At 51.8% G+C, this 24,810-nt stretch overlaps 1 protein-coding gene across 17 annotated transcripts in view; it reads left to right on the top strand.

Annotated features, from left to right (window-relative positions):
* Nucleotides 1-24,810, top strand: part of FANCA (FA complementation group A) — a 55,378-nt gene that overhangs the window by 17,755 nt on the left and 12,813 nt on the right. For 13 of the 17 annotated variants that reach the window (XR_009530636.1, XM_060084442.1, XM_060084439.1 and 10 more), the window contains exons 10-29: nt 121-187; nt 1,561-1,673; nt 2,435-2,511; nt 2,782-2,923; nt 3,233-3,366; nt 4,623-4,733; nt 5,584-5,679; nt 5,773-5,832; nt 6,611-6,699; nt 7,320-7,380; nt 7,471-7,520; nt 16,284-16,360; nt 17,672-17,785; nt 19,430-19,566; nt 19,902-19,972; nt 20,318-20,414; nt 20,697-20,884; nt 22,182-22,278; nt 23,203-23,379; nt 24,469-24,542. Coding sequence is in view for 15 of the 17 variants with exons in the window: in XM_060084442.1 (XP_059940425.1) it covers nt 121-187; nt 1,561-1,673; nt 2,435-2,511; nt 2,782-2,923; nt 3,233-3,366; nt 4,623-4,733; nt 5,584-5,679; nt 5,773-5,832; nt 6,611-6,699; nt 7,320-7,380; nt 7,471-7,520; nt 16,284-16,360; nt 17,672-17,785; nt 19,430-19,566; nt 19,902-19,972; nt 20,318-20,414; nt 20,697-20,884; nt 22,182-22,278; nt 23,203-23,379; nt 24,469-24,542 (2,032 nt within the window). In the remaining 2 variants the exon portion in view is untranslated. The other 4 variants (XM_060084441.1, XR_009530637.1, XM_060084447.1 and 1 more) reach the window with 4 other exon arrangements.

Below are 24,810 nucleotides of genomic sequence, written 5' to 3'. Positions count from 1 at the left end.
TCGGGGGCCCAGGAGGCCTGTGATGGCAAGGTGTCCGTTACCTGACTTGCCCAGAAGCAGTTGGTCGGGGCTGTTTATGATGGACGATGACGATGTGCTGATGTCTCTCTTCTGCCTCAGCCGCGCTCGAAGCTTTGGCGGCCGGGATACAGGAGGGGTCCATAGCACACAAGGCAGTGAGCTGCTGGTAAGTTCTGGGGGTGGGCCTGCCGGCTGAGTGGTCCCAGGTATGGTGGTCGCCCCCGAAGGCCCAGTGATCCTTTGCCATTGTGGTGACATCAGGAGCTGGAAAGCACTAGAAGTCCTCTGAAGATGAGGCCCTTCCTGTGGGAACCATGCCACCTCCGGGTCTAAGGGGAGGGGGTCCTCGGAGTCCCAGCCAGGGAGACCTTGCCCGTCATGCCTGCCCCCACAGGACCCTCCACTTGCTCTCCTTGGTTCTGTGGAGGCGCGTCCAGGTACGTGGGGACCGAACGTTGGGGTGTCAGGTTTGCTTCGGAGTAACATGGGGTGAGGCCACCTGGACCTTGGCTCTCTCCTGGGAACCCGGGAGATTTCCCAGCATTTCCAGGCTTTGTTACTCTTCCCATTTTTCAATTATTTTGCTCCTGATTACCTCTTCTCCACGATTACTTTAATGGTCCTCAAACCTGCTGGGTGAGTACTTTACTGATGAGCATATAGAACACTGCTCTGTTCTGTGTTTTATGCAGTTTCACGATGTGCTGAGTCCGTGCTCAGACTTGTTCCGGGAGTCAGATCACGACTTTTCACGATTTTCAATTAGTTGCCAACACTTAGAGTAAAGTCAGACGTCCCCTCCCAGTCTGGGTGGCCATCCTGCCTGGAGCCTCCTCACTGCACTTGTGACATGGGTAGTTCGCATGGCTGCTAGGGCCCCGGATTCTCTCCCCTGAGGGGTCGGGTGGGGCTGATCATGACACCCCGCTGTCGGACCCGGTCTCCCTTTGTCCCTCCTGACCTGTCAGTGACATCCTGCTCCCTCTCCTTTTCTCGCTTCTCCTGTCGGGAGAAGGACATCCTTGGCTCCAGGTGTGGTTGAGAGCCTCCACGTGTTGGGGCAGGATCAGGTGCTCAGTGGGAACCATGGCCCTGCCACCTCTGGTTCCCATTTCACAGATGGGGAGACCGAGGCTTCGCGACTGTGCTGGGCCTGGGTCCAGCCACTGGCTGTCGTCACCATGGCCTCCGTCACCTCCTGCGAGGCCCAGCCTTCTGTGACCTCACTCTGACCTTCTAGCTTCTCCATGTGACAGCCACTCCATTGCCTTTGATTCTGTCCTGTTGAAGCGACACTCCCCTGGATTCCCTTTCCGTCTGCGGCACGGCAGCCTGGCTGCAGGCCTGGCTGGGGAAGTGTGGGTAGGGCCAGCCTGTGAGCCTGCGCTGGGGTCTGCAGTCGGGGGCCAGCGGGTCCCCATCTGCTTCGCCAGCGAGCCGCTCCTCGTGCGTGAGCTGCTGCCGCCAGGTGCGGACACTGCTGAGTGGCGGGAACCTGCAGGGGGTCTCCTCCCCTGAGATCCTCTGCTGCCCCTGCAGGTTCGGTGTGTTCAGTGGACACGTGTATCGAAGTATAATTTCAACCGAGTCTCCAAAGAGGTTCTTCTGTCACACTCTGACCCAGATCCTCACCCACAAGCCTGTGCTGAAAGGTGGGTCCTGGTGCCCTGGGTGCCTCCCTTGACAGAAGCTCGGGCCGCGGATGTTAACGCTGGGAGGACAGTCTGTTTGTCATGAAACATCTTCTCATTGGAAAGCAACACTTTCCCGTAAAGAAAATTTAGAATTAAAGAAGCGTCACCCATTATTGCCAAAGTAGAATATCTTTAATATGAAGCCCTTCCTGTCTTTTCTAGATAGGTTTTTAAAACAGTGCTCGTACTGTGAATGTCAAGGTTCTGTTTCTGCGGCTCACGTCAGCATTTTCTGTGTGGGTGCATGGCTTTCTGAAGGGTGTCCAACACCCGAGCCATCTTCTGCCTGGCGCACTGTCCCGTGAGGGCTGGGCGGTCTGCGAGGCTCCTGATGGTGCCTTCTCTGTGGTGCTGCATCCAGGGGCACACGGAAGCCCCCGACAGAGGCTCCTGCCCTTCCGGAGGGCCTGGCCTGGCTGATGCATGCTTTCCAGCTGTGTCCTTTCAACACGTCCTCACTGACTGCTTATTCACAGTGAAAGTTTAAAAGCAGCAAAATTAAAGTGTAATCTATGGGTTGGAGGATATTTGTAGCAGATATGATCAAGGGTTACTGAAGACACAGACATTTCATGACATTAAAAAATGGCTGGAAAATGGGGAAATGGTGAAGTTCACATACATTTGGGAAAGTGCAAATTAAAACAAGGTACTTTATTGATACTGAACTTTTTGATGATGACTGATGTGACGTTATGTGTATTTCCTCCTGAATGAAGTTTCCGACGCTGTTCAGATGCAGAGAGAGTGGAGCTTTGCAAGGACCCCGCCTCTGCTCAGTGGCCTGTACCGTAGGGTAAGTGCACGGGGGGGGGGGGTCCAAGGCCTGCTGCACGGGCTCTGTGGGTCCCAGGAGATGCCACAGCCACGGCCGTCCATGGCTGGACTGCCCTCCGGGTCCAGAGACTGAACTTGTCACTTGGGCAAAGCACCTTGTCCTCAGATTGAGAACTCCCTGCAGCCACTGCTGGCCGTGGGGGTCAGGACGGCAGGTGTCTCGAGTGTAGGTTGGGTCCGATGCAGAGTGGGAGGGAGTGGGGGTCCAGCTTTGACACTTCGGTTTCAGCTCTTCGTGATCCTGAGCCCAGAGGAGCTGGTGGGCCACTTGCAAGAGGTTCTGGAGACACAGGAGGTGAACTGGCAGCACGTGCTGTCCTGCGTGTCCACACTGGTGATCTGCTTGCCAGACGCACAGCAGCTGGTTAATGGTGCGCGGGGATGGGAGCCCCGTTGTGTTCCGTGCGTGTGTGTGCGTGTGATCCGTGGACCGGCGTTGGGGCGAGCCTGCGGGCGGAATCGCCGTGTCTGGCTCAGTGAGGATGGAAGCCTTCCTGCCTACCCAGCCGTTGCCCTCTGGACCGCCCTCTGCTGTCGGCCTGCCCGTGTACCCGCTGCTAGGCTGCGTGCGGGCCGCCACCCAGGGCCTGGGGGTCGGTGTTGGGTGAGCGGACTGTCCTGCCTGCCCCCCCACCCCCGCTCCAGTCCCCGTCCACAGCAGTGCCACTGTTCTCACCTAGGTTGGGTGTCGCGATTGCTGGCTCATGCGTTCGAGAGTGGTGACCTGGACAGCATGGTCTTGGCGTTCCTGGTTGCACGGCAGGCTGCGCTGGAGGGCCCAGCTGCCTTCCCGTCCTATGCCGCCTGGTTCCAGGTGAGCCGCCTGCGCTCCCGCTGGGGTCGACTCTGCCGAAACTGCTCAGCTTCCTATCTGCCTCACTGGGCCTCCTGCCGTCTCTCACAAGAAAATGAGTGAAATCCAGCAGGATAGGGTGAAAGCGAACCCAGCTGCCTTTTTTTTGCACAGTGTGCTGCGCTGTGATTGGTTTCACGTCTGTCAGGGAGCACCCTCCTCTCTTCCCTGTTTCCCTCCACCTGCGCGTGTTTGCCCCTCTTCCCAGGCTGCTGAACCTGGCCGGGCCTGGGGGGTATCTTTGGGACATCAGCTTTGAAGGTTGGGCATGTGTGGATTTGGGTTTACGAGCCCTGTTCTTTGCAGAAGCTTTGGGTGGTGTAGCTATGGCCTCTTTGGAGAGCCTGCCTCTCTGCACCCACCGGGCTCTGTGCCTGGTGTGCCGTAGAGATGGTAGGCGTGGTTCTTTCTTTCGTGGAATGAGCTCCCTCCTGGCCCCGCGCTTCCCCCAGCTCCACACGACGGGCCAGGGGCTCCTGCTGGACGCACGTGGACTCAGTGACTGCCTCCACACTCCTGCCACTGAGAGACTTAGCAGAGTGCACTCAGTGCTCCGACAGTAGGTCCGGTGGTGTCGGCCTTGTGTGCTCGTTCTGATGACTTTGTGCCTGTCGTCTGTCTGACAGCACAATTGTTCAGAAGAACCACAGGGTGTGCTTTGGAGGAGGAGCTTCCGTGGGCCTCCTGGTGTGGCAGGCGGGCCTCTTGTGGCTGGCGTGAGGCGAGTGCTGGTCTCTGCAGGCTCATCGGGACATGTTCAGGGCCGACACCTCTTCAGAACCTCCCTGCCCTGGGCACCCCCAGGCACCCCTGGGTGCCCTGGTTTCTATAAGAGTCCACTCTCCTGCTGTGGCATGGGCACTTTGCCCGAGGGCCCACCCCTGCAGGGATCTCATCCACTCAGACGGGCTTGGGGCTGGAGTGGAATGAATTCACCTGTGAGGAAGGGACTCTTGCAGGGTGGTTAACAAATCCTGTCACTAACGTTAATAGAAAGGCACCATATTTACCATTTTCTACAGTAATATATTTTTAATTTTCAAAATAAATTTTCAGTCCATCTGTTTAGCTAGGCCACAGCCATGCTGTCCTAAAGACAAATGAACTGAAATGGCTTTGCTTCCCTTTTTCTGCTGTTTTTGAGGCCGGGATGTAGCCATGGCCACCACACGGCAGGTCCTCCCATCGCCCCCACCTCATGCCCATCCTCCCCACAGGCCACCTTCGGGAGCACAAGGGGCTTCCACAGCTGCAGCAAGAAGGCGCTGGTCTTCCTCTTCAAGTTCCTGTCTGACCTCGTGCCCTTCGAGGGCCCCCGGTACCTGCAGGTGAGAGGCCGGCGGCAGCACGTTCGGCTCAGGGCAGCCCCGCAACTGACAGTCACAGAATGCAAACGCCACCCTGGGATGTCGGTGCACTCCTGGGGAGGCATGTTTCTTATAGTAAATGCCCAGAAACCAGCCGCATGTGGTCCTAGGAGCTGGTGAGTGAGCAAAGGGGGCCTGGTGCCTGCATAGAAAGGGGTCCCCATACCACGGACACCGAGGCCAGCAAGTGTCCTGGGTCCCATGTTTGGTTTTTAAAAATGATATATTTTTATATTGAAGGAGAAGGATCTGGAAGAATATGCCCCCAGTGGCTGTGGACGTTCCTTCTGGGAGTGGAAGACTTCACGCTCCAGTTTACGTTCTTTCTCACCATGTACATTAGTCTCATGATTAGCAAGTGCCTTGCAATGAGCTTTGTTTTGTAATCAGATGACTATAACCCGCATTCGCTTTGAGGGGTAGGGCACTTGGAAAATGAATCTCACCTTCTTTTTTTAATTAAGAAATGCATATTTCATTTCAAAGAATACACGGTGACGTAACTCACGCAGCCTGGAGTCCGGTCTCCCCGTGCATCTCAGTCCCTGCTCCCCCTGGGGCCCCGACGCCTCCCTCCGAGGGGAGGAGGGCTGTGGGGGGCGGGGCGGGGCTGGCTCTGGGGCAGGGCCCCTGCCGCCCCTCCCGGCCCCGTGCAGAGACCCTCACCCAGGACTCCGTCTGCCCCACCTCCAGCTGTGGCCCTGGAGTCTTTGGCTAATTCTTCAACTTTGTTGCCGTCAGCATGAGTATCTCCCCCAGAAAGTCAGGACAGCTGATGGGCTGATGGACCTGCTCCGCCTTCTGCCTGCAGGTGCACATCCTCCACCCGCCACTGGTTCCCAGCAAGTACCGCGCCCTCCTCACCGACTACGTGGCGCTGGCCAGGACGCGCCTGGCCGACCTCAAGGCGAGTCCCAGCCTCCCCTGCTGCCTGCTCCTCCTCTCTCTCCGCGGAGGCCAGTGCCTGTCTGGGTCCTCACATGCGCCTGTGTCTTTGCAGGTTTCTATAGAAAACATGGGGCTCTATGAGGATTTGTCTTCAACTGGGGATGTCACTGAGGTAACGTCCCGGGCTCGTCGCTGAGCGTCTCTGCGTGTCTGAACCTTTTCTGTCTGGGCCCCAGTGCGTGTGCGGCAGCCGGGGTGAGCTATGCTCCAGTGCTTGTCCTGTCGTATCCACACTGTTCAGAGCAGCAGCAGGGGTCACCTTTTACAGGGATGCTTCTTCCAGGAGGTCCCCCTTCCCGTGGTTTCACGGACAAAGTGGTCTGTAAAACAGTTGGGGAAAGGCGGTGTCATGTTTTTCTAGGAATTACAGAAAAAAGTGTGAACTATATTTATGTAGACCAAATGTTGGATGGCCGTATGGGGTGTGTGTGTGCTTTCCTAAGACACTTGTACTTCAAAGTTGCGAGTCTCTGGAGAGCCCTTGCTGTTGGACTGTTAGGCGAATACTTTAAGTTTTCTATTTAAGATTTACTGCTGTTCACAAGTTGCCATTTCATAATTTTTTTAAATCTCAAAAATGAGGTCTTGGCACCTTCCCACCTGAAAGTCTTGCATTGGGATTCTTGTCTCTCCCAGAAGGGCATCAGGGAGCAGGGTGGAGGGCATAGACACGTGGGACCTGGGGGCGGCTGTGGCTCCCCAGAGGTGCTGAGCTCCCTGGGGCCGGGGCAGCAGCTGGTCCCTCCTCGTGGTTTTGCTGGTATCAGGGAGTCTGTCTGCATGCCGCTTGCTCTCTCATGCCTCTCGCCCGACCACAGAGCCGCGGCCCGGCTCTGCTCCTGCCTTTTCTTTTAAATCTTCTGTTTTTTCTCCGTCCTCCCCACTTGGAGCCCCACTGCCAAACGTCCCAGGATGTTGAGAAGGCCATCACGGTGTTTGAACACACGGGGAAGATTCCCGCCGCCGTCCTGGAGGCCAGGTGGGGTTACGCTGCCGGAAGGGCTGGTGGGCAGGTGCTGCCGAGCCCCTGCTGTGACATGAGCTCCCTTGTGGAAAGCCCAGGTGCCCCGCAGCACAGACTGTTCAGAGGGACCAGACAGGCCCTCCCTTTGGCCACGATGGCTTTTCTTGTTCATGCTTCAACGGTGACCGTGTGAAGCCAGCACAGGGAGTTGAATAGCAAAATTGTGTTGAATTTGGTGTGACGCCAAAACATGTTGAATTCTGGTTGCTACCAGTACCGGGTAGCTGTGGCGTAGCTTTCTTAAGGCTTTGCCTCGAGAAACACGCACCGCTTCCAGCTCCCATGGTCGACCTCGTGGCCGCGGATGAAGCCAGGTTCCAGGGCCATGCATCTGGAATCCTCCAGACTCTGGGTGCAGGTGGTCACCAGCACAGAGTTCCCTTTGTGTGAAGTGTCCCAAAACAGTGGGAAAGAAAACTTGAAAACGTGATATAATGTCATAGCCTTGAAACGTGACAGCACATGGCCCACGATCTGGCCTGCAGGGACGGCCCTGGATGTAGACAGTCATTGCCCTCACTGAGGGTCCTCTGTTCGAGGTGGGGCACCCCTGAGCCTGGCCTTTTCTGTTGCAGCATATTCCGGAGGTCCTACTACCTGTCCCACTTTCTCCCCGCCCTGCTCACACCGCGAGAGGTCAGTACACGTCGCCGTGAACGTGAGGCCGGGTCGGCAGAGAGCGGGGTCCCTGTTGGCGTCTCACCCAAGTCCTGTCTTCCCTCTCAGCTCCCGAGGGTCCCTGATTCCCGGGCCGCTCTCATAGAGTCCCTGAGGAGGTATGCATGGCAGCGCGGCTCGTCTGGGGAATAACGGCGCAAGGAGCTGTGGCTCTTCTGTAGAGAAATGTGTTTTGTCACATGTATGCTTTACTTATAAAAAGTTGGCTCAAAATTAGTTAAAATGTTAAAAAGAAAATTTCTTTGATTCTGAATATCACAACTTAGCATTTTTCAATGAACTTTTAGGATGATTAGTCTGAGAATTAAAGAAAGTAGTGTTTTTGCTACATAATCATTGGGAAAGGAGGGAATTTAAGGAAAGAAGGAAAAGGGGGAGGTGAACGCCTTCCACTCTGACGATCTGGGGAGAGTGGAGACCACATGTAGGAGGGGCGTCCCATCCCCCGGCTCACACTGAGGACCTCCAGGAGCGGAGAGGTGGCAGAAACAGAAAAGTATAAACCCTGTTTTCCAGTGTCTTATGGGAAGTGATGGGTCCTGTGAGAAGGTTGAAAAGATAAAGGGCCTAGAAAGTAAAAATAAGCTTTTTCATCTTATGATTAGGCCATTCTCTGGGATCCTTACTTTTATTTATTTTTGGCATAAGATATTCCAAAAGTAAAGAGACCAGTAAAAAAAAAAAACACCCCTATGCCCCATTCGCATTAATATTTTTGCTATCTTTCCTTTTTTTTCTTGAAATAGTCCAGATACATCTTACCCCAGGTCTCTGATCCCCTCACCTTTTCCTCCCAGAAGATCATTATCCTGAAGTTGGTGCATAAATTTTTCCTCTATTTTTTATCCTTTTGTTTTATATGTTTATAACTGTAAATTATGTCCACACACTAACACACCACACAGTGTGGTCTTGTGTGTTTTCAAAGTGGATTTGATAGCAGTGTGTGTTGTTCTGTGACTTGCATTTTCACTACCCCCGTTGGTCGTGTGCTCTGGTTTGTTTAATGCTGTGTGGAATTCTGTTGTGTCTGCAAACTGCCACGTCGCACACCCCAGGGTGCAGGCCACATGCCTACGGAATAAATAGATTAACTTACCACCTTGGAGTTGGACCCTGAGGTTATTTCCACTTTTATGCTTTGTTAACGGTGCTTCAGTGAACATCCTTGGCTATATCTCCATGAAAACTTTAAAATTTTGAGTGCAATTTCATTGATTTTATAGATTAATTTGAGGATATTTGGCTTTACTATGGTACTGAGTTTTTCCTTCCAGGAACATGGTACGTCTTTGTTTATTCAAGTCTTTTACTAGTGTTTTGTGGTTTTTCTTTATACAACTCTTGTAAATTTTTGTCAGCCTTGCTACTCGGTACCTAGCTTTTGTTGTGAACTGCGTGTTCTTTTCTGTCTTCTTCATCGGCTGCTGCTGAGGTGTAGGTGCCCTTGTTTCCATTAACTGTTGAACTTACTCCCGGTGCGTGGTAAGATTTTCTGTGCAGTCACGCTGTCCACAAGATCAAGTTTGCCTCCTCCTGTCTGATTATTGTGCCTCTCAGTGTCTGTCACTGTATTGGGTAGCATTTTAGTATAATGAGCATTGCAGGAGTGAAAGCTGGCCTCGCGTCTTGTTCCTGGCTGAGAGAGGACTGCTGCTAGAGTTCTACCGTTAATGCTGTTTGCTGTAGTTTTATATATATATATATATGCTCCTTACCATGTTAAAAGAGTTCCCTCTGTGAATTCGCTAAGGACTTTTAGCAGGAATTCATGCTTTTTTTTGGCATCCCTTAAGATGATTGTGCTGTTCTCCTGTCATCAGCTATGCGATAATTACATTGATAGGTTTTTCCACTGTCTTTGCGTTCCTGGAATACCCCCTAATTGGTAGCAGTTTTTTGTTTTATAAACTGCTGAATTTGCTTTACTGATACTTTATTTAGGATTCTTGCCTGTGTCTCATTCTGTTAGACTCACCTTGGCTGCTTTGCCATTAAGGTATTTGGTTCCTCACGGAACGAACCGGGCAGCCTTCCCTCTTTCCTGTCCCCTGAAATAGTTTGTGTCACACAGGGATCGTGTGTCCCTGAAGGTTTGGTAAAATCTGGCTGCAAAATCATCTGTTCCTGGTGTCTTTTGTGGAGGCAAGACTTTTGGCTGCTGACTCAGTTTCTTGAATGGTTATCGGTTTAGTCAGGTTTTTTATTCTTGAGTTAGCTTTTATATATATTTCTAGAAAATTGTCCATTTCATCTAAGTTTGCAAATCTGTTGATGTATCATTTTTCATGATATTCTACTGTGATTTAAAAAATTTGTCTACCTCATCTGTACTTTTCATCCCTTCTTAAAATTTTTTTCATGCCAGTGTTAATTTTGCCTTTTTTTATGACTCATTCATTACTTAAAGACTTGTCTGTTTTATTAATTGTATCACATAACCAGCTTTTAATATTGTGTCCTTCCTGCTGTTTGGGGTTTTTTAAATAAACTTATTTATTTTTATTTTTGGCTGCATTGGGTCTTTGCTGCTGTGCATGGGCTTTTCTCTAGTTGTGGTGAGTTGGGGCTTCTCATTGAGGTGGCCTCTCCTGCTGCGGAGCACGGGCTCTAGGCACACGGGCTGCAGTAGTTGTGGCACGTGGGCACAGTAGTTGTGGCTCGCGGGCTCTAGAGTTCAGGCTCAGTAGTTGTGGTGCATGGGTTTAGCTGCTCTGAGGCATGTGGGATCCTCCCGGACCAGGGCTCGAACCCATGTCCCCTGCATTGGCAGGCGGATTCTTAACCACTGTGCCACCAGAGAAGCCCTCTCCTTGCTTTTTTTTTTTTTAATAAATTTATTTATTTTTGGCTGCGTTGGGTCTTCGTTGCTGCATGTGGGTTTTTCTCTGGTTGTGGTGAGCCAGGGCTACTCTTCATTGCGGTGCGCAGGCTTCTCATTGCGGTGGCTTCTCGTTGTGGAGCACGGGCTCTAGGCACACAGGCTTCAGTAGTTGTGGCATGCGGGCTCAGTAGTTGTGGCTCGTGGGCTCTAGAGCACAGGCTCAGTAGTTGTGGCGCACGGGCTTAGTTGCTCTGCGGCATGTGGGATCCTCCCAGACTGGGGCTCGAACCTGTGTCCCCTGCATTGGCAGGCGGATTCTCAACCACTGTGCCACCAGGGAAGCCCCTCCTGCTGTTTTTAAAAACATCTTCTATTTGTTTTTAGATTTTAACTTTATTATTTACTTTTTGTTTTCTTTGGGTTTACTATGTTGTTCTTTTTATAACTTCTTAAAGTGGTGGTTTAATTTATTGTTTTATAACTTTTCTTGTGTTTTAAAACAGGCATATTTTAATAAATTTTACCTCCAGATATCACTTCAGCTGCCTTCCAGAAGTTTCAATGTGTAGTTCTTACACTGTCGGTCAGTTCTAAATACTCAACCATTGTGCTATGATTTTCTCATAATTTGTAAGTTAGTTTTAAGTAAATTTTTAAAAATTTTAAACATTTAGGTATTTGCCCTGAGTTTTTATTGTTGAATTCCAATGTTAATTGCATGTTTCACAAAGAATATGATTCACTTTGTATGGAGTTTTTTCTACTTGTCAAGACTTCCTTTCAGAATTTGCTTGGAATTTGCAGACATTCCGCGCATCCTTGAAAACAACACATGTCCTTCAGTTTTGGACTGTAGGGTCTGTCTGTTAAATTGTGCTTATTCTCAAGTTTTCTGTATCCTGAATAGTTTTCTGTGTCTTTGGTTTATCAGTTTATTGTGGAGGTGGTTGTGATTTTGTCAGTTTCTCCTTATAATTCTGTCAGATTTGTCTTGTTGCAAGAAAGTTCGTAATTGTTAAAATACAGGCTTCTCTTGCTGGATGTTTTTCCCTTTGTTATTATGTAATGTCTCTGTTAGGCTTTTTACCTTAATTTCTATTTTGTCTGCTGTTAAAACCAGCTTTTTTTTTTTTTTTGGTATTTGCATGGTATACCTTCTTAATTTTTTTTTTATTGGCTGCATTGGATCTTTGTTGCTGCACGCAGGCTATCTGTAGTTGTGGAGAGCGGGGGCTACTCTGTTGCAGTGCGTGGGCTTCTTATTGCAGTGGCTTCTCTTGTTGCGGAGCATGGGCTCTAGGCACATGGGCTTCAGTAGTTTTGGTACATGGGCTCAGTAGTTGTGGCTCACGGGCTTAGTTGATCCACGGCATGTGGGATCACATGTCCTGTGCATTGGTAGGTGGATTCCCAACCACTGCACCACCGGGGAAGTCCCTAATTTTTTTTTTTTTTTTTTTTTTTTTTTTGCGGTACGCGGGCCTCTCACTGTTGTGGCCTCTCTCGCTGCGGAGCACAGGCTCCGGACGCGCAGGCTTAGCAGCCATGGCTCACGGGCCCAGCCGCTCTGCGGCATGTGGGATCTTCCCGGACCGGGGCACGAACCCGTGTCCCCTGCATCGGCAGGTGGACTCTCAACCACTGCGCCACTAGGGAAGCCCGTCCCTAATTTTTTGACATATTTATTTCTAGTCTTTAAAAAAGAGTTTTGTCAGAATTAAATATGGATATAGATTAAAGAGTCCTGGCAGCAACATGGATGGACCTGGAGATAATCATACTAAGCGAAGTAAGACAGACAGAGAAAGACAAATACCATATGATATCACTTATGTGTGGAATCTAAAATATGACACAAATGAAACAGAGACAGACTCACAGACATAGAGAACAGACTTGTTGCTGGGGAGTGCGGGGGTGTGGAGGGGGAAGGATGGAGTGGGAGTTTGGGATTAGCTGATGCAAACCATTATATATAGAATAAACAACAAGGTCCCACTTATAGCACAGGGAACTATATTCAATATCCTGTGATAAACCATATTGGAAAAGAATATGAAAAAGAATATATATATATGTATTACTAGGTCACTTTGCTGTACAGCAGAAATTAACACACATTGTAATTCAACTATACTTGAAAAAAAATTTTTTTAATATTTATTTATTTATTTAAATTTTTATTTATTTATTTTTTGTGTGGTACCCGGGCCCCTCACTGTTGCGGCCCCTCCCGCTGCAGAGCACAGGCTCCGGACGCACAGGCCCAGCGGCCATGGCTCACGGGCCCAGCCGCTCCGCGGCATGTGGGATCCTCCTGGACTGGGGCACGAACCGGTGTACCCTGCATCGGCAGGCGGACTCCCAACCACTGTGCCACCAGGGAAGCCCATAAAAATTTTTTTTTAAGTTAGATTAAAGAGTCAGATACTTCTATTAAGTTTATTAAGAGAAATAGCCAGGGGCTTCCCTGGTGGTGCAGTGGTTAAGAATCTGCCTGCCAGTGCAGGAGACACGGGTTCGAGCCCTGGTCCAGGACGATCCCACGTGCCGCGGAGCAACTAAGCCTGTGCGCCACAGCCACTGAGTCTGCGCTCTAGAGCCCGTGAGCCACAACTACTGAGCCCGTGTGCCACAACTACTGAGCCTGTGCACTTAGAGCCCGTGCTCCCAACAAGAGAAGCCACTGCAATGAGAAGCCTGCGCACCACAACAAAGAGTAGCCTCCGCTCGCCACAACTAGAGAAAGCCCGTGCGCAGCAACAAAGACCCAATGCAGCCAAAAATAAGATAAAATAAAATAAATAAATTTATTTTTTTAAAAAAGAGAGAGAAATAGCCACTCCCCCACCCATCCCTGCCACTTCACTTTCTTTCTGGAAGCAAGCATTTTCAACTCAACTGATTTTTTGATATTTCTCCCCAAATCTCCAAACAACATTATCATTTTGGTATTGACTTTTTCTGTTTTAGTTTTCTTTCCTTTACCGATACACATAGCTGCCCTTCCTGTGTTAGTTTTAAAAAACTGTTTTTTAAGGCTGTCTAAACACTATTCAGAGTTGATCGTTAGGAATCATTACTTTCTGTTTTCTCTGGAGTTCATAGTTACCTTTGTTTTGTCTTAGTTTTCCTTGTACATATCATGGCTCACTGGACACTCTGCCAGTTGTCTCCATGTTCTCTTATTTATTTATTTATTTATTTATTTTGGCGGTATGCGGGCCTCTCACTGTTGTGGCCTCTCCCGTTGCAGAGCACAGGCTCCGGACGCGCAGGCCCAGCGGCCATGGCTCACGGGCCCAGCCGCTCCGCGGCACATGGGATCCTCCCAGACCGGGGCACGAACCCGTATCCCCTGCATCGGCAGGCGGACTCCCAACCACCGCGCCACCAGGGAGGCCCTCCATGTTCTCTTGTTCAGAATCATCACGTACCCCAACAGTTATATCTTGGGGAACTCTTCTAGAGCCGTCTGACCTGCGTCACTCAGACCCACTAGCTTTTTATGCCTCTAAGACTGCTGTCACCCTTGTACCTTCCTTCAGCGTCACCTGGGGACTGACGTCCTTTGCTCTGGCTTGTGCTGGCTTCTCCTTTCTGTGCTCGAGATCATCCTCTTTCTTGGTTTACTCCTTTGTCTTGGTGGAAAACATCCTATTGAAACTTCTTACAAAAGGATGGGTGTGAGGTAGATTTTTGGACACCTTATTTAGCCCTCACATTTGATAGGTAGTTTGGGTATAGAAATCTAAGTTGGAAATTATTTTCCCTCCATTTTTTTTTTTTTTTTTTGTGGTACGCGGGCCTCTCACTGTTGCGGCCTCTCCCGCTGCGGAGCACAGGCTCTGGACACGCAGGCCCAGCGGCCATGGCTCACGGGCCCACCCGCTCCGCGGCATGTGGGGTCCTCCCGGACCGGGGCACGAACCCGGGTCCCCTGCATCGGCAGGCGGACTCTCAACCACTGTGCCACCAGGGAAGCCCACCCTCAAATTTTTAAGAGTCATTCCATTGACTTCTAGCTTCCAGTGTTGCTACTGAGATGTTAGAAACTTACAGTTTCTGACTCTTTGTGTGGGAATCTGTGTTTTTCTTTCTGGAGGCCTGTAGTGCCTTTTCTTTGTTCCCTGTGTTCTGAAATTTTATAGCAGTGTACTTCATTGTGGGTCTAATTTTATTTCTGGGCTGGGCACATGGTGGGCCTTTTACTCTGGAAATTCATACCCTTCAGTACTAAGGAATTTTCTTGAATACTGAAAACCTTTTTTTAATGAAAAATTTAAGACAGAAAAGCAGAATAGAATCTATCACCCAGATTTGTTATCAATAAATGGGCAATCTTGTTTTATCTATAGCCTTCAAACTCACTTACCCACCCACCATTCTGGATTATTTTGAAGCAAATCCCAGACACTGATTATTTCAACTTGGTTTATTTCATTGCAGATTTCCTCTTTGTGTCCTTTTTCTTCTTAGAACTGCTATTTTTTAGATATTAGATCTCCTGTATTGTCTTCTGATTTTTTTTCTCTTTTGTCCTATTTTGCATATGTTTTGTTTTGTTTTTTCCTCTCCTTTCTGAGAGATTTCTTCAAGTTTATCTGCAAGTTCTTTTACTGAGTGTTTCATTTCTGCCATCAGATATTCCTTTGTACAGCAGTCTATTTTTTTATTTTAATTTTATTTTATTTATTTATTTAGGCTGTGTTGGGTCTTTGTAGTTGCACATGGGCTTTCTCTAGTGGTGAGCGGGGGCTACTCTTCGTTGTGGTGTGCGGGCTTCTCACTGGTGGCTTCTCTTGTTGCAGAGCATGGGCTCTAGGCGTGCGGGCTGCAGTAGTTATGGCAGTTGGGCTCAGTAGTTGTGACTCGTGGGCTCTAGAGCGCAGGCTCAGTAGTTGTGGTGTACGGGCTTAGTTGCTCCACGGCACGTGGGATCTTCCCAGACCAGGGCTCGAACCCATGTCCACTGCATTGGCAGGCAGATTCTTAACCACTGTGCCACCAGGGAAGCCCCCAGCAGTCCATTCTTGTTTCACAGCTGCAGTGTTTTGTCTTACCTCTCTGAAGATATTAATAAAAGTGATGACTGACAGTTTCTTTTCTGTGAATTTCTCCGTTTCCTTGAATTTGTTCTTTCGTTTTTTTTGTTTTGTTTTGTTTTGTGATACGGGGGCCTCTCGCTGACGTGGCCTCTCCTGTTGCGGACCACAGGCTCCGGACATGCAGGCTCAGTGGCCATGGCTCACGGGCCCAGCCGCTCTGCGGCACGCGGGATCCTCCCAGACCAGGGCACAAACCCGTGTCCCCTGCATCGGCAGGTGGACTCAACCAGTGCGCCACCAGGGAAGTCCCTGTCCTTTCGTTTTATTTGCATTGGTTTCTGTTTTTTAAACAAGGCTTTCCAGTCCCTAGGGCAGTGGGTGGTGCCCTCAGTTCCTAGTCTCCAGCCAAGTCCCCTGCCTCCCTCCAGTCTTGGTGTGGATTCTCACTCTGGACCACAGCCACGTCTCTGTTCTTCTACTTGCATCTCGTTGTCACGGTTTGCAGCACTGTTGGGGGGGTGATGCTCTGTGGCTCTTGTCCTTGTACTTGCTGCTGTGCCATGAGAACGTGCCAGCCGTGTCCGTGCCCTGCAGATGCCCCGTGTCCTCCTCACAAGACTTGTATTTTTCATGACATTAATTGGATGTTTTCCTTAGTTGGCATTTTTCATTAAAAGTAATATAAGTTCACCTTTAAAATTTGTGAATTACCAAAACTTGAATGAGAGAAGTGAAAATCATTTATAATCTCGCTACAGAACAAAACCCACTGTTGGTAGATGTTTATATAGGACGTATGAGGTAGTCAGGACCGTTTAAGTCCATATGGACAATGTTTTTCCTAAACATAGGGTCATGCTGTGGGGTGTTGTATAATTTATTTAGATTTACTCTGTTGCATATTTCTGTTTTATGATAGTCTTTGGGATTGTAAGCTTGAGAATTAATTTGAGTCCTAGTTGACTATTTAATGTTTTCTTCTGATCCAGAGCAGATAAAATTCCCCCCTCCTTATACTCCACCTACCGCCAAGCCTGCTCCACTGTCGGAGAGAAGAAGCCAGAAGGTAAGGTCAGTGGGTTGCTTGGTCCCCCGATGTGCCCATCTCATCTCCACTTCCTTGATCACGAGACGTGTCGGTGGCACCTCGGTCCACCGGGTCTGGTTCTGTCATGCTGGGTCTGGTCACAGCTGTGGCTTCAGAGATTGCCCAGCACCAGCCCTGGGACAGCTGTGACACCAGGAGGGCCGCCTGTGATGTCACTCCCTGAACGCGCCTGCGGCACAAAAGCCACTGGACCGTCTCTCATCTTCGTGTGCCCCGCTGAGGCTGTGATGTGGTTTCTGTTTGCCCATCGGAATTCGAGCTTTAAAGTCAGGTGACCAGCCAGGCCCGAGGCCCGTGGTGCTTGTTCTGCACCGTGTCCTAGTAGGGGGTCTGCCGTGGCTCTTTGGCCGTTTGGACGGTTGGGGATCTTTCTGCTTCTAGGGGACAGTGATGTAGACCTGGGCCAGTGTGTGAAAGCGTGCATCATTGCTTGGAGCAGCTGGGCGGGCTGTCCACACCCCATCGCCCCAGAAACGAGGCGCCATCGGGACAGGGCCTGGTCTCTCGGTGTTGAAATGGTGCAGCTGTTTGCTGGTCAATCCCTCTGACGCCTGCAGGGCCAGTTAGGCTGCATGAGCAACTGCAGCTCTGTTTTCTAATTCTGTCTGCCAGACCCTCCTTGCACGATCTTCCTCGGTTTCTGACGGCCAGGGAGACCCACACCTGTTTGGACCAGTATCGAAACATCTTGCAGACAGGATGCCAAGGGGGCCGTAGGGCTGTGTCCACTGTTGAGTGAGGCCTTGCCCTCCTCTCCTAACCCATGGTCCTGCTTCTGGGGGCTTCTAGAATGTCTTCTAATGCTGTATCTCATGGGGCTGGTATTTTTAGTAAACCTGTTAAATGTGTGTTGAGGACTGGCAACGCCCTCTAATACACTGATTTTTACATTCTGTTGTAAAAAACAATATCACAGTGTTACTTAAAAGTTTGAGAAACAGGGACTGAACCATCATCTGTCCACAGTTCTGCTCTCCCCGCCCAGCTTCCCTCCACATGCATGTGGTCTTTATTCATTACGTACCTGCTGTTTACACTTGTGGCAATAGTGTGTACAGAACCATGGTTTTTCTGAAACTTCCTTATGAATGTTTTAACTTCGATAGGACATTAACATCCGCCGTCAGGGGAGAGCGTTGCACGTCCCTCCTCATAGGGCCCCGTCCTCCGTGTGCCCTCTGCACGGAGAAGCCAGGGACGGCGTCAGTTCCCTGTGCTTCCTATCTGATCTAACCTGTTTAATTGTTAAAACTACCTCCTGTCTCTCAGATGTAGCCTCGCGAAGGGAGCTGGAGCCCAGCTGTACGGAGGAGCCGCTGGGCCTGCTCACAACTGCCCTGCAAGAGCTCAGGGCCTCAGTGACAGATCCCACCCAGCATGACGGTGAGGACGGGGCTGTGGGGCGGGCCCTCCGCAGTGGGTGGCCGTGGGTGCCCAGGCCAGCCCTGGCGTGCTCAGAGCTTGTGGCTGCTCTGTTGCCCATAGTGGCAGCGGCCGGTGCGTCTTCCCTGCAGTTCAGCATCTGGTAGTGAACGCGACCACGGCCTGGTGGGTGTGGAGCATGCCTCCTTTCTGACACTCAGGCTGTCCCAAAGTCTGGGTAGAATATGGATATTCTGCTACTTGGCATCCCTGTGGGACAGGAGACCTAGAGGAGGAAAGCTGCGTTGCTGGCTGTGGGGCTTCTCTCCTTCCTTTACTGCCTGGGTGGCTGTGCTCTTCAGCACTGGGCCTCTGCTTCTAGGACTGTATCCCATGAAGGGGTCTGGAGGACAAGCATGAGCAGTTCGGAGCGCTCAGTGGCCACAGTGGTCCACAAAAGAAAATGCTAGGTTCCAATGTTTTTAGATTTTTGCTGTGCTAAATGCAGAAACTAAAATACATAAGGCATGTTTTTACCTAGTAACTTCAGTAGATTTTTATTTATTATGAATTCATTTAATTCCTATGAGTCTCACGGAGGAAATACACTTGATCCTTGAACAACACAGTTGTTGTTTTTAATTTATTTATTTTTGGCTGCGTTGCATCTTCGTTGCTGCGCGTGGGCTTTCTCTAGTTGTGGTGAGCGGGCTTCTCATTGCGGTAACTTCGCTTGTTGCGGAGCACGGGCTCTAGGCACGCGGGCTTCAGTAGTTGTCGCTCGCGGGCTCTAGTGTTCAGGCTCAGTAGTTGTGGCGCACGGGGGCTTAGCTGCTCCGCGACATGTGGGATCTTCCCAGACCAGGGCTCGAACCCGTGTCCCCTGCATTGGCAGGCAGATTCTTAACCACTGCGCCACCATGGAAGTCCGCAACACAGTTTTTAACAGTGTGGGTTGTGTCGACTCAGTATATGCAGATTATTTTCAGTAAATATACTGAAAAATTTTTGGAAATAAATGACAATTGCAAAAATTTCAGATAAACCACATTGCCTAGAAATATTGAGAAAATTAGGTATGTCGTGAATGCATAAAATATACGTAGATTCACGTGACATGCAAACTACATGGAAGGCTGTGAGGAGTTAAGCTTGGGGTCAGAAGTCACGCACAGGTTTTCACCTGTGGTGGAGGGTCGGCAGCCCCAGCCCTGCACTGTTAGCTCTGCCTCCACCGTGGTCGTCCTGAGGGCCCAGGATATCCCCTCGTGGCCAGCGTGGCCCTTCCAAACTCTGCTCCTGCAGCACGTGGTTCTTGGGGAGGTCAAGGCCCGTGTGGGGCCCCAGCGCTGCCGCAAGATGGTCAGCCAGCCAGGCCTGCGAGTCCCTGTGCTGGCAGAGCCGCCGAGGCCGGGCCGGGCGGCCGCAGTGGGCGTCAGTGTGTGCAGAGGTGGCTGGCGGGCGAGGGGTGCAGGGTATAGACACGGGCCGTGGTGATGTGAAGAGCTATGCCAGCCCCTCGGAGAAGCCTGGCCACCTGCACCGCAGAAAAGTGATGCCCCTGCTGGCCGGGCGGGGACGAGAGCGGCCCCGGGGTCAGTTGAGAGTGTAGCCCCTGTGGTGGTGGGTGGCGCCCCGCTCATGGCGCCGCTCCCTGCCTTGCAGCATTGTTGGCTCAGATGGCAGTGATTTCTGAACGGCTCCACTCCGCCCTGGGCCTGGGCGAGGATGACAGCGACATCGAGGGGGCCCCGGTTCAGCTCAGCGTCCGGGCCCCCAAGCTGCAGCCGTGGGAGCAGAGGGTGAGTGTGGGGCGCCAGGAAGACCACATGAGAGTCGAGGGTTTCGGGCCGGTGCTGCCGTTTGCTTACAGACTCTGTGTTTGGGAGGAAGTTGTGGCAGAGGCTGCTCGTGGCCCCTTGTGGGCAGGTTTGCTGACCCTGCTCTCTGCTGAGAAGCTCCGTGATGACCCCTGGGGGCCCCTCCCAGGGTTTGGGGATTCCTGTGCCGAGGCGTTGCAGCCTCTTCTCCGGACGGGGGCCCGTTTCCAGTCTCGTCAGCTCCACTGTGGCCCTGTGTGTCCAGGGTGGAAACACTGTGATGTGGGTTTGCGGCCCTGAGACCTCTCCTCTCTCAGGTCGTGGACCTCCTGCTGACGTCTTTCTGTCAGAACCTCATGGCGGCCTCCAGCGTCGCCCCACCAGACAGGTAGAGGCTAGGCGGTCTCACCGGGTGGTTTGGAGCTGCCCTGGGGCGGCCTGGGTGCTCGTGATGAGAGTGGCTGTCGATCCTGGTCCAGCTCTGAGCCTTGGGCCCTGGTCCTGCTCCCCGACTTCGCGCTGCACTGGGGAAGGGCCTGGGTGGGGTGGGGGCGGACTTATCCAGCAGGGATGTGGCGACGGTCAGCGTTGCAACAGGAGACCCTCCTGTTTGGGGAACAGCCTGGTTCTTTCTTCAGTCTCTGGTGCCTGACTGCTCGTCCACCAGGCTCCAGGCGGGCAGTGCAGGGCCAGGCCTGGCCGCTGCCACTGTTCTCTGTGGCTGTCCCCACAGGCAGGGCCCCTGGGCCGCCCACTTCGTGAGGACCCTGTGCAGACGCAGGCTCCTGCCGGCTCTGCTCAGCAGACTCTGCCAACTGCTCCGTCACCAGGTAGGGCTGCCACCTCCTCCAGCCAGGAGGTGGGCTTCCTCCTGCCCCCCCAATGCTGAACCTCTTTTCTTTTTAAATATTTCTGTATTTATCTACGTATGTACGTATGTATGCATGTGGCTGCGCCCGGTCTTCGTTGCGGCATGTGGGCTCTTACTTGTGGCATGTGGGATCTCATTCCCTACCAGGGATCGAACCCTGGCCCCCTGCATTGGGAGCACGGAGTCTTTAGCCACTAGACCACCAGGGAAGTCCCTGAACCACTCTTCTTTCCTATTTTAGGGCCCGAGCCTGAGTGCCTCACATGTGGTGGGGTTGGCTGCCCTGGCCGTCCACCTCGGCGAGTCCAGGTCTGCCCTCCCGGAGGTGCATGTGGGCCCTCCCACCCCTGCCAGGGGCCTGCCCGTCCCCGAGCTCTTCGATATCCTCCTGCCCTGTAGGACCCAGGAGTCCTCAGCCCTGTGTCTGAAGTGAGTGTCCCTCTTGTCAAAAGTAACACACGTTTATCAGACAAAATTAGCACAGACACACATGCTCTACAGATGACCACTCTTTACCGTGTTGGTCTGTACCGTTCCAGAACCTTATCTTGGGTGTATTTATGTGTGTGTTGGTATCTTCGGTTATAAAAGTGAGATCACCCTACTTTGCTACCTGCTTTTCAAGATGCTCACAATGGGCTGCAGGTGCCGTTCTCCAGGTCAGGTGCCAGCGGCTGGTTGGACCTGCCCCTCAGGTTAGGTTCCGGGGTCTCCCTGTGGTGAGCAGCTTTCTCTGGGGGACGTTTCTACACACACAGCTGTCCCATCCAGAGGGTTTTGAGACCCGTCGTCCAGTTACGTGCTCATCCACTCACTGCACACTGCGTGCTAGGCCCCCTCCCGGGACCCAGTGAGTCGCAGGGAGCCCGTAGCCTGGGGTCGGCGGGTGTGAGAGATGGGCGGGGGTTGGGTGAGAGTGGCCATCCCATGGGCAGAGCCCTGGGGAGTCCACGTGTGACTCAGGCCAGAAGGGCTTACTGTGGCTGCTGAGGTCAGGATGGAAGCCGGAGGCTCCGGTGGGAGATGTTGGCTGGGACCAGGGTCGTGGCTCACGGACTGAGCTGGTATTAGGAGAGACAGGGAGAGCTGAGCACAGGAGTGCGGCCTGGGACCAGTGCCCGCCAGCTGTCCGCGCCATCCACAGCAGCACCACTGACAAATCCGCATGGGGAGTCGGGCCCCTTCCTCGCCACAGTCCTGACTCTGGGCCTCATGGTCACCTCTGTTCTCGGCAGCCTCTCCCTCCCACACGTCACAGCCCACCATGGGCGGGCAGAGGCTGAGTTGGAAACTGGACGTGCTTCACTCTGGCTCTGAGGTTCTTTTAGGCCGGAACAGTGAATAATTTGCCATCACGCAGGTGAACGAGAGCCTTATGCAATCACACAAGGAACACCCACCTCGCACCTCCTCACTTCATTCCCTTTGTTCTGACCGTGGCTCTTGACACGCTGGGAAAGCAAGCCCTTACGTGCAGAGCCTGTGTGTGTGTTCATGTGTTTTCTGAGTCTCGTCAACGTGGAAAGGGCTCAGGCCAGACGGCCTGACTGGGGGGCTCTTTCCCGAGGGCTCGGAGGAGCCAGCCAGGCTGGGCCTGAAGCTGAGCACCGAGCGGCCGTCGGGCTGGGAGGCTCTCAGTTCACTTTGTGCAGTTCATGCTCTTCTTCCACCTGTTATTTTGCATGGATCCCATTTCTGTGTTATAATTTCTGTTTTCTATTTTCAGATTTTGTACAGCGGCAATTTCTTATTCTTTGTGTAAGTTTTCTTCCCAGTCACGTGACATCTTGTACAGCTGTTTGTCTCCAGGCCTTATAAAAAAGGTGAGTCTTCTGGGTTCCTTTTTCTGCTCTCCTCTAAGTTCCAGTTTTGTACAGCTTTCTGGCCTGAAGCCTGTGTGGCCTCCGTCTCAGCACCGGCCTCGTTTGTAGCAGACTGTCTCCTGGTGCCACCCCGCCGTCTGCTTGGGTCCAACACTGCCTTTTCCGTCCATCTGAGTTACGAGGAGGGGCTGGAAGGTGACAACTACAGATGTCCCTCCTTATTTGTGAAGTAGGCAGATTAAAAGATTGATGTTATAGAACGTGTGTCAGCATTTAAGGAAGCACCTGCCCCTCCTCTGAAGACAGCCTGGGAAACTGCGTGTTAGAATCCTCAGTGTCAAAGGCGGCGGTGCCGTCACAGCGGGAACCAGTGCTGCTGCACCTGCAGAGCTTTAGGGAACGTCTCCCTTGAGGTTTGAGCCTGGTTCATAGTTCCAGGCTCCGCGTCAGACTCCTGGGCGCTGCTGGGAGCTCCACCGCGTCGGGAGCAGCCTGGGGTCCAGGTGCCCCTGTGCTCCCGGTCCCAGGTGCTGACATTTTAAAGTGTGGGATGGAGGTCTGGAGGAGTGGCCCGGAAGAGGAAGTCCTCGCCCTGTGTCCCAAGCTCCCCGAGGTCCCCTCGAGCAGCCTGTGGCTCTGTCAGCATGAGGGCGGGGGTCCGACCTCCTAAGGCAAAGATGTGCGGCTCAGTGCGTCACCGAGGGAGCATCTCCTGTAGCCACTGAGCACACTTAGTGAGAATGCCGGGGCCGGCGGGTCGCGGGGGACGCGGCCGTGCGTGGCTGCAGGATGTGGCAGTTCAGAGATGTGTGGTCAGGGCTGGATTCCCACTGAGACCAGGGGCTCCTCGCTGCCAGCCGAGCGCAGCCAGGCCCCTGTGTGTTTCCTCAGTCTCACAGCACACACGCCACTGTCTTTTTTCAGTTCCAGTTCCTCGTGTTCAGATGGTTCTCAGAGACCCGAGACCCTCCCTCTTGGGAAGACCCGGCCAGCTCTCCCTGGAGGCCCCTGTGCCTGCCCTCCGTGGACTGGCAGCGAGCCGCCCTCTGCCTGTGGAAGCAGAGGACCTTGCGGGAACTGCTGAAGCAGGAGGGGCTCCATGTAGGTCCCACTGTCCCTTCCCCTGCTTTGCTCCTCCAAGCTCTGGGCTCTGTGGGCACAGGACATGGGCGACGGGCCTGACCCAACAGAAGTCACTCCTGGGATCGTCATATTTTAAACACGCCTGCCAGGCTGCAGGCTGGGGCCGGGCGTCTCCAAGCACAGTCACGGGAAGCTTGGCCGCTCAGACAACGTGCCCATGTGACTGTTTCTGCCACCTCTTCATAACTTTCCATTTATTTCTTGGATGTTTGCCTGCTTGTTTTGGTCTTTAGAGAAAAAGTTATGTCGTTTTATTGTATATTTTTTTCAACTCTTTTATCGTTAATAATCAGTCATACAAGAGTAGGTCTGACCATCTGTCTGACACCAGGAGCAGTGGGGCAGGAGCAGCCGGTCCTCGATCACCGTCTACACACACGTCCCTGCTGGTGCCGCACAGCTCCGGCGTTTACACACACTGCGTGTGCTGCATGCATGTCTCTGGGACACGTTGTTACACACAGTGTGAGGTTTTTGGTTTTTTTTTTTTTTAGTTCTGATGTCATTTATTGGCACAAAAATTATTCAGACACAGCATGGTGTCTCGACACGGCTGCACTTCATGTTTGGTGCGTTTAGGTTAACGTTTCTTTTGCTCCTAATTCCCAGCATGTACTACACCTTCCCTCTCTGTGTCAGCGTTGTGAGGTTTTGAGGTTAGTCTGTGTTGACATGTGGCGCTGTGACTGTTGGAAGCATGTTCTCACGTCAAGTTTATCTTTTGGTTATTTGCACAACTCGGTGAGCTAGGAAGTGATTGTTGTGCAGATGCCGCGGGCTGTCCAGGACCAGGCAGCAGTGTGGAAGACTGAGTTTAAAGAACAGTTTGAACGGTTTTGGTTAGCTTCACGTTCAGAGTTAAATGACTGATTCTTCATCTGGGCTTGGTGCCAGCCTCCCAGTATAACCCTGGGAGATGCCGTAGGACGATATTTCTGACAGACACACAGGAGACCTCCAGCTATTATGAGAGGGCAGAGTCACAGCCCCAACCGGTGGCTTCTGTGCTGTCCTTGCTGTGGTGGTCACTTGGTCCTTTTCTCTCAGTTGACTTACAGAGACTGGTTACAGCTGGAACTAGAAATTCAGCCTGAAGTTGATTCTCTTTCAGATACAGAAAGGTAAGTGTTTAAAGGATCTACCCTTTAAAATGTTAATACAGTTTTCTACACTGTCTTAAGTCTAAGTTTTGTCATTATATCCTCAGTTTAATGTTCAGTTTAACATAAGTGTATGAGTACAGTTTTATTCATTCTTTTATTCGAGAAACACTTATTGACCTACAGTTTGCCAGACACTTCTAGAATGTTCTAGAAGCTGGGGATGCAGTGTGAACAAGACAGATGGGGCACACGAGGCACACACAGGGCTTCCCACTTGCACTTCTGC

This window comes from Mesoplodon densirostris, chromosome 19 (genome assembly GCF_025265405.1).
Source record: "Mesoplodon densirostris isolate mMesDen1 chromosome 19, mMesDen1 primary haplotype, whole genome shotgun sequence".
NCBI classification, from domain to species: Eukaryota; Metazoa; Chordata; class Mammalia; order Artiodactyla; family Ziphiidae; genus Mesoplodon; species Mesoplodon densirostris.
The sequence above is the reverse complement of the archived record's forward strand: the minus strand, read 5'-3'. Positions and strand labels throughout refer to the sequence as shown.